This window comes from Panthera uncia, chromosome B4 (assembly GCF_023721935.1).
Source record: "Panthera uncia isolate 11264 chromosome B4, Puncia_PCG_1.0, whole genome shotgun sequence".
Lineage (NCBI taxonomy): Eukaryota > Metazoa > Chordata > Mammalia > Carnivora > Felidae > Panthera > Panthera uncia.
Window position 1 is genome coordinate 100,359,963 of NC_064809.1, and position 16,268 is coordinate 100,376,230.

Genomic DNA, 16,268 nt, shown 5'->3' on the forward strand with positions numbered 1-16,268 from the left:
TATCTTCATAAAACCAATCAAGAGAGAGAGGACTTAAAATCCTGCTTACCAAAACACCCTTTCCCAGCCCCAAAGTAATCTAAAATAGGCAGTAGAACACAATGACCTTTTAAAATGAAGGGGTACAAATTCACATTTAATATAGTATACAATACAATCAATAATACAATTAGCTACTATAAGCTTTACAATGTACAATTTATTCAAATGGCTGAACTGTTCAGTGGTTAAGGAGACAGTTATGTGCCAGAAAGATGTGGTATTTTTTTGCATGGTTTGATGAAAATATAAAAGCTATTTGTCCAAATAAAAGCCATCTTCACTATGTACTTGGTTTTGCTTTTTTTTTTTTTTTTTTTTTTTTTTAAAAAGGCCACTGAAATGTATAAAATGGTCTGAACATGATGGTGGTATCAAAGTCAATGCCTCTTCACATGGCAATAACAGTGCATTTAACATTAACTCACGGTTAAGTCTGCAAATGATTTCATAGCATTACTTTGGCTAGCACAACAGTTTTAGACAGCACTCAGATAAATATAGGTATGTGAAATGTGAAGCAATTATCTTATGCAACTTTAGTTGTGGTTGAATACTATCAAATGAAAACTGAAAATAAAAGTAAAAGCACTTTACAGTAGAAAACTTTTGTAAAGATAGGGCCCCACATAATGTGTTACTTTTTAAGTCTTTATATCACATTGTTAGCAAATTTTGTTTTTAACACTATTATGGAGTAGCCTACTTTGCATTAACAGACATTTGAATTAAGAAAATAGTCAAGCATGCCATGTGGTGGTCTAAAAATCAAAACAATACACTTATTTATATATACAGCATCACTCAGTACCTGCTAAAATGAATGTGAAGATTATATACTACAATAAAAAACAAACAAAAACAAAAAAGTGACCAACAAAGGCAGAAAATAGGACTTAAAAGAATCTAATCTCAATTGACTTTAAAGCATTCATATAAGAAATAAATGCATATTGCACAAACAGTGAAAGCAAATGTTCCACCAAGCAATTCAGTTCCAGGCGGAAGACAACAGAGCATTAGCCTAATACATGACAATGATATCAGGAGAACAGGTGTTCTTTTCTGTAAATGAGAAAGCTGTGAAAACATAGATGAGTCTGCCACATGAAGAGTTAGAAGGAAAAAATACAAACCCAAACTTAGATGTAAAGCAAAAAAATATCGAAAAACTGGAAACTGTGGCACATCAAAAAATGTTGAATAACTGTCTTCTGTGAGAGCTGAAAGTTTTTGTTGACACAAAAGTATTTATGTACAACTAAGGCTTACTGGTTAAATATCTCTGAGGCATATCTGGCCTTGAACACTTTCCTTAAATGCTGGAGCTGTAAACAAGTTTTCTCAGTCATTAAAAAAAAAAATCTTCTCAGCAGCTGCATTAACATGAAACAATGGTCTTGATACAAGAAAAAAAAAAAAAAAAAAAACCCAGAAAATTAAACAAAACAAAATTCCTAGATAAGAGGGCATTTGGCAGGATATCCGAAAATGACAGTCTCCCTGGATTCTTCCCAGGCTTCCAGTGACTGTCAATTATGGTCCACTGGGTTGCTCATATGTGCAATTCCATTACTTGCTGCTTTTTTTTTTCCTTTTTTTTATTTGGAAAGTTTGCTTATAACTCTGATCAAGGCCCCATTTTCATCCTTTAGCCTCTGGTTGTCTGCTTTTAGGTCTGGTAACATCTATGAGGGTAAAAATAAAAGAAAAGGTTTTACTTCAATAGGAAGATAAAAATGTTACCCTTAGTGTTTTTATATTTTCACCACAAGACACATGAACAAGCTTTGTCAGTTATATAAATTTCTAGTGGCTAAAACGTAGAAGAAAGAAAAAACTTGATTTGTGACGCTAATTAGTTTAATAAATGATGGAATGAGAAGTTTATTTTCCCAAAGTTATCATTTGGAATGTACTAAATCACTTGATATTATGACTCACAAGCACACTGTATTAGAGCAGCCAAGAAAATGAAGCCTGTTTTTGTTAGGATAGGCTCTCAAAGGGAGTTCCTCTAAGACTTCTATCAGCACCTAAACCAAAGCCTTTTACTTTATTTACATCGGACCTTAAATATTATTCCACAAGAAAACCAGCCTATTTAGGGAAGTTTTGAGGGAGTTAGACTTGTTCTAAATTATTAGAATTCCTTAAAGGATTCAACTGTAGTACTAAGCTTACGCATGTACTACAGTGTCTGATCCAAGATAGGTGCTCATTAAACGATAACAATTATTCCTATTATTGGAATAGTATAAAATAACTTATAAGCCAAAATATATTTATGAAAATATCTAAGCACTGAAAAAACAACCAGTATTTGGAACAAAGAGAAAAACACACGCTCAGGTCCTCAAAGGAAATCTATTTTCTGTTCTATAGACAAACTGAAGGAGGGGGTGAAAATGTTACAGTAAACTGGATTTTCTACTAAGAATGACTTAAATTCCATGTGCTCTGCCAGATTTGCTAGGAAGTAGAACAGTTTATACTTTGGACACTAACATACTTTGCAAGACACTGGAAATAGTTTTCTACTACCTTTCCTCAGCTTTCAAGATGTACTAGATTGTAAAATTAGACAAAAGTAAAACTTCTACTTGGCAAAATTACCTTAAGCAAAATCTTTATGAAGAGTTTAAATTTATGTGGAATGAATCAATTCTTGTTTTCAGAATATATGGTTATAAAATACAGTAATGTGAAGTTTATGTATCAGGATACCACTGTAAAGGACTAAGTGAATATTACCTGAAGTGGTTCTGAGTGAAAATGACATCATTTTGAAAAACAGATAAAACATGTTTAATCGTCACCTTCAACATATTAATTGTATGTAAAATACATGTTACACTGTTTACGTTCCTTTTTCTTTCTAGTCAAGAATTTTAAATGGTCATAGTTTTAATCCATAAATTATCTGTAGAGCCAAAAATGTGCACAAGCTTTTGCAAAAGTGCAGACAAGTCTTTAAATCCCTAAACCGTTCTGTAAATTCACTATAGTTTATCAGTCAGAATATACAATTAGTGACACTTTCTAACATTCTGAGAAGCCATGCATAATTAACAGTTGTAAGATAAGCTACAGACACAATGGCATTAATTTGTAAAAGTGAGCTCAAGACACGCTTACTAATACAAAAACACCTGCCTGGCTCTACCAAGAAGAAATGATGAAACTACAAGTTATAGGTTCACAGACTGCAGTTGCCTACAGAACCCTGAGCGCTTGGCTACCACTCTTGTCAAGGCCCTATTCTCAGTCAGCAGTCGTTCATTTAACTCTCTCAGAGTCTGAATTTGCTTTATTTGGTGCAGGTTCTGCAGGAATTAGAACATAAAGAAATAGAAAATAAAAAATAAGAAAATGGAAAAGAGGACAATAAAAATACAAAGAATCACAGATAAATGAATATAAGAGGAAAAAAATTAAGAGTCTTAAAAGGATATTCCATGAGATTCACAAAGGTAAATAGTGTAGTCCTAAAATTCCATATCAAACAAAATACATAAACAAACAAAATCCAAAAAATTTGTCTCCAAAGTCATTCAGTAATAATATTCTAACAAAGAACCAAATTCAGCAATACAATAATTAAATCTTGACAGTCTAATTCTATAGGCACATTTTCATAAGTATCAGTTCATTAATTCATAATGTGATAAAGATATTTTATGCAAGACAATATGATGAAAGGTAATCAATTAACTGTGCTATTTTTGTTCCCTCTGCAAGAAGTGTTCCTTCCAACATTCAAAACAAATTGTTACTTCTACAGGTAATTCAGAGTTCCATAAAATACAGCTCTGCTGGCCCACTACCGTAAAGTCCTTTATTTTCAAAGGAAAACACTTGTATCGATCCCCACTCCACCATTTACTCTCCAAGAAACAGAGTATGTGAAATGTGAAGAATAAATACTAAATCCCAAATCTTACAGTCATTAATGTCTAATTTCTTCTACACTTGACTATCAAAACAGCCATAAAAATTGATTAACAAAAAGATTTGAATTATAAATGTTCTCCTAGCTCACCTAAAACCTAGATTTAGGAATAAAGAGAAGCACGGCATATGGATAATTCACAAATTACACAATCAGTGTTGAGAACAATTAACGTGAACACAGTATGTTATTAGTTCCGTAAAATTTAAGTTCGTAAACAGCACGGTCTCTCATAAGTAAGTAGTAGCATGGTTTACTTACTTTGAGCTCTTCTTCCATTTCAGATATTCTTCTTTCTAGAGCTCTTCGTTCCTAGATCAATTTAAGGTACCAATATTTATCACATAATTATTATATTCTTAATTCTCTAAGTTGTGAAATAGTGACACTTTAGAGTCAAAAATCAAATCAGGAGCAGTGTGGAAAAAGATGTGATGCCAGTGATGTGCAAAGAGCTTTCCAAATTTCTTTCAAGAAATAAATATGAAGATTATTATTTTTATTAATTTCTATAAGCTCTTTCTTTAAAGCTTTGACTTTAAGGTAAGATGCTACATAACATGTTCAAACTGTTTTTTCAGTTCATTTAAACTTAGGCATAGAATAAACCAATACTCAAGACTGAGGATTATGTAGAGAGGAAAAAAAACCCCACACATAGATGCAATTATTCTACAGTGACAGAAGCAGAAACGCAAGAAGCAAACATGCCTAAAATATGTGTAAACTTTCAAAAGGATCTAAGAGAAGTTCATCTCCTCCACCTGCAAGGTTTACTAGCCATTATTTATCCAGTTGGCTTTACAGTTTTGTACTGAGCTTGATACTGTGTGCAGCACTGATGCCGTGACTCTAATGAAGCAGCAGCTGCAGCATGTATTTTCATGTTCCTCCTTTCAAAGAGTGACAGGCAAAGGCAACATACAATACGTTACTGCAGTGTACTGTTTTATTCTGCCTTAAATAATAAGCATTCTAGGGTGTTATGCAAAAAGCAAGCAGCAGTAATTAATGTGCTGTAAAACTTTGGTTAGGTCATACCGCCCAGAAGATACTGACTCTTGCCGGTCACCTTTCAGATACAAACCATTTAAATTTAGTTTAATCACTATGAATTCCCAAGACATTCTTTCCCAGATTAATAATTAATGTTGATATTTAGTAAAGCAGTACATTTACTGTAAATGTTAATGTTTTAGGTTATATGATGTAAAAAAAAAAAAAAAAGGATCCTACTCATAGTCTTTTAAGTACCATGTTATTCTATTTTTAACTTGTTTAAACACTATTACATAGACAAAAATGTTATTTCCTATGAATAGGACTTTCTGCTAGTTAGTAATACAGCCATGACTAATTCATAAAAACCACTGCATTTCCCAAAACACTAGGATATATAGTGTCATATTTGATCCTCGTAACTTGAAGTATCATAAATAGCCTATTTCCTTCTGCCCCATCATCCTTAATTTTATTAGGTACCTTCAAGATTTTAACTATTTTCTGGTAAAGAAGACAAGAACACTTGTCTATATCTGTCTTATCACCAAAATAGCAATTATAAAGATGCAGGCAATTTCTTCTGTTTGGCAAACTTATTAACATTAAAAAGTATGGTTACGAGAAAATGTATGTAAAGTGCTTAGCCCAGTGCCTGCCTGGTACACTGAATAAATGCTAGCAGTTATTATTAATACTATGATTACTAATGTCTGTTAAAATGGAAGCAGATTAGCTACTCAGTAATTTATCTGCATTTGACAGGCAGGCAAAGGAGTCAGATGAGAATGTCAGAGTATGAATATATGTATCATGTATGTGCAAGCCAAGAATAAAAAAGGACAGACATCATTTCTCTCTCTCTCTCTTTTTTGTTTTTGGTCAAAAAGGTAAATTGGCTATTTTTATAATGGAATGGAAGAAAATGTTTTATCAACTGCTCCTGATTATTTATTCTTTGACTTAGAGATCACAGCTACCCAGGATATAACTTCTCTAACCACAGCTCACGTGAACAGACAGACACTTTTTGGGCATTTTCCTTTAACTTTTGATCATTTATACATTCTGAACTGCTCAAACTAAACTTGTAGAGTTATTCCTATGGCCACTGTAAGACCCTTGAGCAATAACAATAAATGAAAAAATACACGTGACTATTATCACAGCCAGCTAAAAAATTACAGAGACAAAAAAGAGCAAAAAGGCTTTTCTAATAATCATTTTTTTGTTTAAAATATCCTATTTAAGTTAAATATTTAAATTCAAAATTAAGTAAAGCATCATTAATTTAAAAAGAATTTTAAAATTTGATGTTCTTAGAATCTTTATAAACTTTAAATTTTGCAAACAATTAAACTAAATGTATACATGATCAAAATGTTTTAAGTATATCACCACAGAAAACCAAAGGAGATAAATGGCATATCAAAAACATCAGATTCATTACCACAATGTGTACATTTCAGAATGAAGGCAAAGATTTTTTTTAATCCATTAAAGGAATAACATGGTAAATTAAGTCTTAACACCTACAGAGGCAGGGTTATTTCACACCTACAGAGATCCCATAGAACTGTATAAAGAAGCTAAACCAGAAAACATTCCTAATTAAATTAACATTAATCTACACTAATTAAAACTATCAACCATAAAGCCAAAACTAAAAGAAAAAAATCCTCCACTATTGCTTATATAAAACAATAACAGGGGAAAAAGATTACTTACTCAATAAAATGGACACTTACCCTTTTTTCCATTTCCAATAGTGACCGATCAGCAAACCTTTCTTGCCTCTGTAACAAAGTAAGAAATATAAAAGGGATCTAAGTACAGTAAAGGTGGGGGGTGGTAGTGGAGGAGGACCACAGTAGCTCTCCTCTAGTGGTATTCAAATAAGTCACACTATTCAGGTAGAGGAATACACAGGTATAAATAAAAATCAGTTTTGTATTGAAACAATAAAAAGTTAAAGGAATGCTTAGAAACAGAATGGTGTCCACAGCTCTCACGGACTACATTACACTTTCCTCAGGTCTTTACATAGTATAGTACGGGGTAAGGAAGGAGGAGAACTGTGGAACAACACCAAAAACATCCTCCAGTTTCTCCTCCAATGCTCAAACTCTCTCCTTTCCTACACCACCAGGAGGAGTGGCTAATCCGAATGGTCAAATTCTAAGACCTTGACTGAAATGTAGTTCGGACTAGATTGAGTGAAATATCCATGCAGACAAACCAGTGAACTGGCCTAAATTTTGTTTTCTCTCCCAGCTTAGTCTTGCCCACTCTCTCTCTCTAGAGTTTTCGTTAACAATCACCCATGTTCCAAAATTGGTAAGTAAGGTTCATACTCCTGGTCACTTAGAAGAAATCCTAGCTATATAGCTTTTCTTCTCCTGGTGAACTTAGGACTCATTTTCCTGCTTCCTGTACAATGTGATCAACTCAAAGTTGACAAAGTCCCCTGAGATTTGGGGGATGGAAAGGACCCTTGGGATTTTAAGTCATATGGTGCATGTAACACCACAAAGCTCTGCATATGAATACTGAGTAAAAGACCCAGTTAAAAAACAAGTTCTATCCTAGTTCTTTCTGACTTACACTGACTTCTGTACATTTATCTCCCTTGGGATTCCTGGTCACTTTGCTGGAAAAAAAAAACAAAAAACAACCAACAACTCATCAAATGGCTCACTTCCCAAAAGTGAATTTGCTGAATAATCAATCTTACCAATTACTAGAAGTGTTTTTTGTTTTTTTTTTTTTAATGTTTATTCATTTATTTTTGAGAAAGAGAGTGTACAAGCAGGGGAGGGAGAGAAAGAGAGAGGGAGACACAAAATCTGAAGCAGGCTCCAGGTTCTGAACTGTCAGTGCAGAGCCTGATGTTGGGTTCAAACCCATGAGCCATGAGATCATGACCTGAGCCAAAGTCGGCCGCTTAATCGACTGAACCAACCAGGTGCCCCCCAAAATAGTTTTTGACAACTTTTTTTAAATGTTTATTTTATTTTTGAGAGAGAGAAAGAGAGCAAGTTGGGGAGGGGCTGAGAGAAAGTGAGACAGAGGATCTAAGTAGGCTCTTCGCTAACGGCAGAGAGCCTGATGTGGGGCTCAAACCCACACACAGTGAGATTATGACCTGGGCCGAAGTTGGATATCTAACCAAATGAGCCACCAAGGTGCCCCTTTGACACCTTTTTTAGAAGAATGATAAGTAACATTTTTTAAAGTTTATTTTTGAGAGTGAGAGAGTGGGGGAGGGGCGGAGAGAGGGAGACACAGAATCTGAATCAGGCTCCAGGCTCTGAGCTGTCAGCACAGAGCCTGACATGGGGCTCAAACCCACAAACTGAGAGATCATAACCTGAGCTGAAGTCGGATGCTCAATGGACTGCGCCACCCAGGTGCCCTGTTTTTTGGCAACTTTATTAACAAGAATGCTCTTTTATGACTATTAACTACAAAATTTACTTAAAAATGTATTTCATCATTAAATGTTTTTTTTTTTCTTTTTAAAGATTTTATTTTTAAGTAATCTCTACACTCAACACAGGGATTGAATTTACAACTCCAAAATCAAGAGTTGCAAGCTCTACTAACTGAGCCAGTCAGGCACCCCTAAATGTTTCTTTATACAATTTTCTGTTCTGTCAGCCCTTTCAGTATTCATGCTTTAGTATTATTAAGACTTGCAACCGTTACTTTTTGATCCTTTTATCACAATTTCTTTTTTTGTGGTTATGGTATATAAAATTTAAAGATCTAATCATAGCTGGGTATCCTTCCCTCTCTCTGTTGTTTTAAATGGTTTTATGCTTTTGTGCTTACTCTCTCTGGAAAAAGAAAAGTCGACATTTTCATTACTTATTGTTAGAAATCAAATATAAAATATATATGTATCAAATATAAAAACTTTTCAACTAATTCTGATTTCTTTTTGTTGTTTTTAAATTTAAATTTATATTTTAATTGCTAGAAATACAAAACAAAGGCTAATATAATGTGCCCCTTGAAGATCTGCAAATGAATCCTAAAAATGTTTAAATGACTGAAAGATGTAGGGGCATCTGGCTGGCTCATTCAGGAGAGCATGTGACTCTTGGTGTCAGGGTCGTGGGTTTGAGTTCCGTAGCGATTACTTAAAAAAAAAAAAAGAAGAAAGAAAAAGAAAAAGACTGAAAAATTTAAAAATGACATTCAAAAGCACCCGAAAGAAATCAGAAATAGCTGAAACAATGCCATTATATGTAAGTTAATAAAAGTTTAGATGGAAAATTGGCATTTTATTGAGGAGTTTTCTTCATATAGGGACATTTTAGCAACTTTATGATTTATGTGCTAATTTCTTATGTTAAAAATCAATTTTATTAACTAGTTAATATTTCTGGTAAATCTTATAGTTAATAAGCTGTTAAAATCATAATTACTAAATCTAGTGAAATGACATTTGACAAAATATTCATCAAACCAGTTTTTGGTAAATCAGCCTATTTCCCTCTGTTGGAGACTACAAGGAGGAGGGTGGCTGGACTAAGATGGGACTTAAAGATTCTAGAGTCCCTTGGCCAACTATTATCAAACATATGATTAATAGGATGATATCCCTTGGAAAAAACTCCATGCAACTATCAAACTGCCACCACTATGTTATGGAAGTAATGCTTAAAATAGAAAATTAAAAAATCAGGTGGAATGATTCATAGTAGACTTAAATACTCAGGATAAATACTCTAGAGTTGAACAAAAAGCTTAATGTTTATCAGTTCTGCTTTTACATATATCCTTAAATTTTACAAATAACATTTACATAGGTTTTCCAACTAAGATAGTAACTCTGAATACTTACCGATGTCTTAAACTCTGAATTACCCTTCCCATTATTCATTCAGTATACTGGGCATGGTACTCAGAATGTCTGCTAAGGCAGAAGCTGTCATACTTTTTAATCCAGTGACTTTACTGGCCACAGTCCACAGGATCAGAAATTGGTACAGGACCCAAAGGCAACTTGCTATAGGTTGTCCACTGTCCTATGAAATTGGACTTTTCACTAACAAGACCGTGAGCTGTAACAGGCCTGCTCCATGCTGATAATAACTGGCTAATTCTATCAGTTCTCCTCTCTTGTAGAATTCGAATGAGAGACATATAGGAAGAATGAAATGACAACAGGGTAACGCAGAGAGCAGAAAAACAGAGAAGGTAGTAAGCAGTAAAAACACAGATTAGTTGACTCACCAGTTACAGGACACTGCTGTAGAAAGCAGTGAGCTTTTTTTCTTTTTAAAGCAGTGAACATTTTTATTTGGAAAACATTATGATCAAATCTCTAGAGCTAAAGCTATTTTCAGAAAACTAGTTATGATATTTTTATATGAGGAGGCTCACAAAGCTACTAATGCAACCCAAAGAAAGATGACTTTCCAGTTTACCATAAAGCCTAAGCATAAACCAGCAAGTTGTAACTTGTATGACATTCTAAGTTTTTATGACACCTCACTGTGAAATGTGTTCTTGTTCTGACTTACTTCTCTGTATATCCTTATAGTAAACCCTCATCAACTGATGGAATCTGCAGAGCTGAATAAGCTCATAAGGTTATCTTAACTCCTGGAATTTTAGCAAAGCCTCCACTGTGCATTGCCAATTGCTTCACAATGTAATAGTGGTTAACAACAAGAAGGGACCTAGTAACAAGTAGAAGTTCACATAGAGAACTTAAAAAATTACAAAAAAGTATAAAAGAATGACCAATGAAAGTATACAGTCTCATTTATACAACTGGAGATGCCATTTTTAGATCAGTGACTTCAAACTGGATTCCAAAAGTTGTACTGCAGAAATGTGTTTATACTAGAAGGTCTCATGTTAAAATTAAACAAGTTTGTTTTCTTAAAAATTATGGGACCCCTTAGAGGCTTTTAACACATGAATAGTATCCTATAAAACTTCTAAGATGTAGTATAGTATTTCCCAAGATTCTTGGGTTACAAAACTTTTCTCTTTGAATGAGAACAGGTAGAGAATGAGGAAGGAATGTGTCTATCACTATCTCCCACAATTATAGTATTCCATGAAAAAAGCTTAGGAAACAATTCCTAGATCAAATGTATCCTACATCATATATACAGCTGTGAATTTTGTTCAGCTATCCCAATTTTCTTGTCTAAGATGGTCTCATGTAGGCTGCTGCATAGAAGGTAGGTAAAAAGCGTTAACGACAAACTATCTCATCCCAGCATTATTATATCAAATTACTTTTTAAGGAACAAACAGAAAATATTTATAATGAATAAAAGTGATTATAGGGGTGCCTGGGTGGCTCAGTTGGTTAAGGGCCAGACTTCGGCTCAGGTCGTGGTCTCACAGTTCGTGAGCTCGAGCCCCACACCCTGGGCTCTGTGTGGACAGCTCAGAGCCTGGAGCCTGTTTCATATTCTGTGTCTCCCTCTCTCTCAGCCCCTCCCCCACTCTCACTCTGTTTCTTTCAAAAATAAATAAAACATTAAACTAAAAAACAGTGATTACAAAATTATTTTACGGCCTTAAGAAGATTCTGTACAGATGCTTTTAAAACCCTGCTACATTTGGTATTCTGGAAATAAGCATTTAAGCCCTGTATGTATCACAACATAAGCATTAAAAGGCTTAAAAACACCTCAACTTTCCACTACAAGGCTATACATCTGTGTGTGTGTGTGTGTGTGTGTGTGTGTGTGTTTAAGTTTATTTATTTTGAGAAAGAGAGAGTACACACTGTGCACGCATGGTGTAGGGGCAGAGAAAGAGAGGGAAAGAGAGAATCCCAAGTGGGCTCTGCACTGACAGCATCTGACACGGGGCTCTATCTCATGACTGAGATCATGACCAGAGACTAAGTGTCAAATGTTTAACCAACTGAGCCACCCAGGTACCCCTATACTTCTGTATTGTTAATTCGTTCTAGAAAGAAGTAAAATGAAGTCATCATTAAACTGTATGATCTTGATTCCTTCTTACTGATAAGCTATTATCAGTAACCAAACGTATCTTTCAAAGAAACATCTGAGAATATTTCAGTCCAGTTTTTTAGACAGAATAAATCACAACTATTACCTTCAGGGTAATGAACAGAAAAAGGTACAAACCTGGGTGGCCTTTTCCAATTGTAATTTAAGATCTGTCAGTTCCATATTCGTATCATGGAGCTGTGCTTTCAGCTTTTCATTTTCAGCTAGAATTTGTTCATAAAGCTGTAAAAATTAGGGTAGAACAAATTACTTTTCTGCTCTCCTAATATTTTAAGATTTCACATTGATTATTTGCAATACTGAAACAGAGAGATTAATAAGAGATAGAAGCCATTAAAGGAGACATTAAAAAAGTATTTTAATGCTTTGTGGTTGCAAGGCAGAAATTTTTGGTTATGCTATGCAGGTGTTTGTCCATATAAACTCTTTAACAAATTAGATCATGTTACAAATTTAAGACATCACTAAAAAATCTAACTTTTCTATTTCCATTTAAAAAAATTCAGTTATATGATAAAGAGGGACTACATATCTACAGACTAACGACAGTTACAGCTAAGGGTTGAACAGCTTCCAAGTGATCTTCATTTGGGGTCTGTAAACCTCTCTGCCTACCAATCTCTCTTGAATTCCTGACACTGAGACGGAGCATCAGTTGTATTTATCATTTAATGAATGTATTTTTCCTTTAATGAAATTTAAAGGAAAGTGAAATATTTCTTGAATACTTTCGTAACACTTGAATCTACTACTTCTTTCCCCTTCATCTCTACTACTACCACTACAGATGGCTAAAATCATCTCTTATTAGACTATTTTAGTATTAAAACTGTTTTCCTGACCTCTTTCTAATTTGTTCTATTAGCAGCAAGAGTTAACTTCTTCAAATTACAATCTCAATTTCATATGCCAACCATTCCATTAACCCTCAGACATTAGAAACCCTTGAATAGCTTCTCAGGGTCCTCAGTATGAAGATATCCTTAAAACACCCTGTAAAACAGGTATGGTCTAGTCCTGACGTGCACACCTAACTGCAATGTCACACCTCCATCCCTTCTGCTCTACTAGCCATACTGAAAATTTAATTACTTCAATGCATCCTGTGCTGTTCTACCATCAGGTCAATGTCTTTGCAGTTCATGTAGAAAACTTTTTTGTCCCATTCTGCCAGTTTAACTAATCACCCTTCTGGGATTCACTTTGGAAGTTTCACTTCTTCAGAACATCTGTTTCTAGGCCCTGTAACTTTCCTTTGTTATACACTTTTAGAACACAGATCCTTTACTTCAGGATAATTGTTTCTATTTTCAAATTATACATTTACTAGTATGACTGTATGATAACTTCTCTCTCTTCTACTACATGGAAGATATCCATAAGTGTAATGACAGCATCTTCAATCTACTGCTGATAAGTAGAAACTCACCACTTAGCACAGTTCAGGGTTCAATTCTTTATCGAATGAATGACAATCTTATTCATAATGTAAATCGACCTCCCACCTTCCTTCTCTTGCTGACTTAGTTTGTAAGAAAGTGATACAAATAGCTGCCAAATAGCTGGGGAACACATACAAGTATCACAAGGCTTCTTTTTCCCCCAACAAATTTCATCAGGTTTATTCTAAGCTCAAAAAATGTAAGAACTATGATAGAATCCTAGATTGTTGAGTTTCCAAGACTTACTTCCTAAATACTTCCATCCTTAATCTGTAATAGCACTTAAGCTACCACAAGTTTTTTAGTTACCTAGGAAAAACTCTATTCTCCTAGGAAAGCTCTATTCCCTTTTTTTGGCCACCTCTTATTAACAAATAGGTAAAGAAAAATGTGTGCGCACGCACACACAAACATCCCCAATACCCATGCCTCTTTTCAACTCAATCACAGTATCACCATACTAGCCTGAGACACTTAAGTGTGAAATAGAGTCTCTTTCCTTTAAAAAAACAACAAAACAGCTATTTATTTATAGGCTATCTACCATTTAGTGCCCCAAACTGAAAATTAAGTTATTTCAAGATATTGATTTCATAATGAGTTCCAGGAATAATATCTAAACACAAATATATCAAATATATCAATATATCAACCAACAATTATTTTTTTTATTAAATATAGCTGAATAACCCAAGTACCTTTTTAAAGTCAGTTGAGTCGTCCTTTTCTAGCCTGCTACTATAAGGTTTTCTTTCTTCTAAATAGCTGTATGATCCAGAGCGACCCAATAAGGAATCATACCGATCACTAGCTGATGTGGAACTGGTTTCATATCTTTAAAAGATGAATTAAAGTCAAAATCTTTATTAAAGGCTTTTACAGCTCACATTAACATGCATCCTACTACATTTGAACTTGATATTCCAAAACAGCAGATAACATTCTCCCTCATCTATTATCAATCAACTTTTATGATACATTTTATAAGTGGAAAGTTATTTATAATATTATTCATTTCCATTATTTGAGGAAGAGATTCAATATATCTATATCCAAAAGTCAGAACTGGTTTCACATCACGATAAATTATTTCAACAATTTTAAATTGTACATTTTTTTTACATTTTAAAATCTCTGAAATCAGAACATAGAACATGGCTTATAATTGATGGTGTATTATACTTTTTGGTAGCACTTTTCCTTTAAGTGGCATACAGTTGTCTAAAAATTTTAGATTTGATAAACTAGTCTATCCAAACAGATAATAGGTCTGCCCTAAACAGAAAGAACATATCTCATTTGTACATAAGAATTCTCTTATTATCTCGTTCTGAATTCAGGTTACCTTTTCTTGATAAAAGCTATTGCCTCCATATTTCAATGGAAATGTGTAGTATACAAAAATTTGTTCTTGGTTTTACAAGGCTTTGGTTAACAGTTATGGGCAAGAGAAATGGAATGGAGGTTAGACTCAAGGACACTGTGGAGGTTCTCTAAAAGGTAAATAATTTTGAGCTAGATGACAGTTTTTAGTGTCTTCACGGGTTTTCTTTTGTTTAAAGCAGGGATTGGAGAGAAGATTCAGAATACCTCATCAAATAAATTTATGGTGGGTTTCATCAGCCCCTGCTGTTATTAGGAAAACTTAAAAAGTTATCACTGTTGTAAGGGTTTAAGAAAAAATTTTCTTTCTTAGTGAGTTACTGGGACTATTTAACTAGAAGTAAAGGCTTTGACAAAGAAAGCTGGTAACAGTTATTAGGTCGTCTAAACATCTACAGATTTTTATTATTCAGATAATCTTAATAACTCACAAAATCCATAAGTATCTAAAAGCAACATGGAATAAAAATCTAAAAATAAAAATAAGAAAAAAGTCAGTAAAAATATAAAACATACCTAGAAATGGAATCCGTCTAGAAAAAAGAGAAAAACACAGGCATACTAAATTTCTATACTTTTATTAAAGCAACTTGATAGATCAAGTAAATTTAACATAACATTTATGCTATTGTCACACTACTAAACTTCTCTATTTACTATCTATATGTTTTAACTGTAATGTGATTATTCTTAGAAGTTCTAGAACAGAATCACTGTATTTTTCATGCATAATAGCCATGCAACTAATTACACTTGGCAATTTATGGTCATCTTTTATGAATTTCTGAAAATACCATCATACAATTTTTTTTTTAATTTTTTTTTTTAAACGTTTTATTTATTTTTGAGACAGAGAGAGACAGAGCATGAACGGGGGAGGGGCAGAGAGAGAGGGAGACACACAGAATCAGAAGCAGGCTCCAGGCTCTGAGCCATCAGTCCAGAGCCCGACGCGGGGCTCGAACTCACGGACTGTGAGATTGTGACCTGAGCCGAAGTCGGACGCCCAACCGACTGAGCCACCCAGGCGCCCCCATCATACAATATTTTTAATTAGAAGAAAAAAAGAGAGAGACTAAGACACATATTTATTACTTACACCTACCCTGCAGGAGAAAGTAGTATGTTTATATTAAGAAACATAAAGTTTAACTACATGATATCCCAAAGCAACTATTTTTCTCATTTTTCTGTTTTTGAAGCAATAACATGAGAAGCAAACAAATGAATACTTGAAGTATTTTATGTATAATAGTATACAAATATTTTGTTTAAAACTTACTTTCTTTTTTTTTTTTTAATTTTTTTTTTTTTTTTAACGTTTATTTATTTTTGAGACAGAGAGAGACAGAGCATGAACGGGGGAGGGGCAGAGAGAGAGGGAGACACAGAATCTGAAACAGGCTCCAGGCTCTGAGCTGTCAGCACAGAGCCTGG

The 16,268-nt window shown here is 34.0% G+C and overlaps 1 protein-coding gene across 8 annotated transcripts in view; it reads right to left on the bottom strand.

Annotated features, from left to right (window-relative positions):
* Positions 1 to 334: 334 nt before the first annotated feature.
* PPP1R12A (protein phosphatase 1 regulatory subunit 12A) overlaps positions 335 to 16,268 on the bottom strand; it is a 159,967-nt gene continuing 144,033 nt past the window's right edge. For 3 of the 8 annotated variants that reach the window (XM_049626001.1, XM_049626002.1, XM_049625996.1), the window contains 6 exons: positions 15,348 to 15,364; positions 14,147 to 14,282; positions 12,124 to 12,228; positions 6,739 to 6,786; positions 4,253 to 4,303; positions 1,734 to 3,365 (listed from right to left, as the gene is read on the bottom strand). In XM_049626001.1, coding sequence (XP_049481958.1) covers positions 3,231 to 3,365; positions 4,253 to 4,303; positions 6,739 to 6,786; positions 12,124 to 12,228; positions 14,147 to 14,282; positions 15,348 to 15,364 — 492 coding nt within the window. In that variant the 3' untranslated portion in view covers positions 1,734 to 3,230. The other 5 variants (XM_049626003.1, XM_049625997.1, XM_049625999.1 and 2 more) reach the window with 4 other exon arrangements.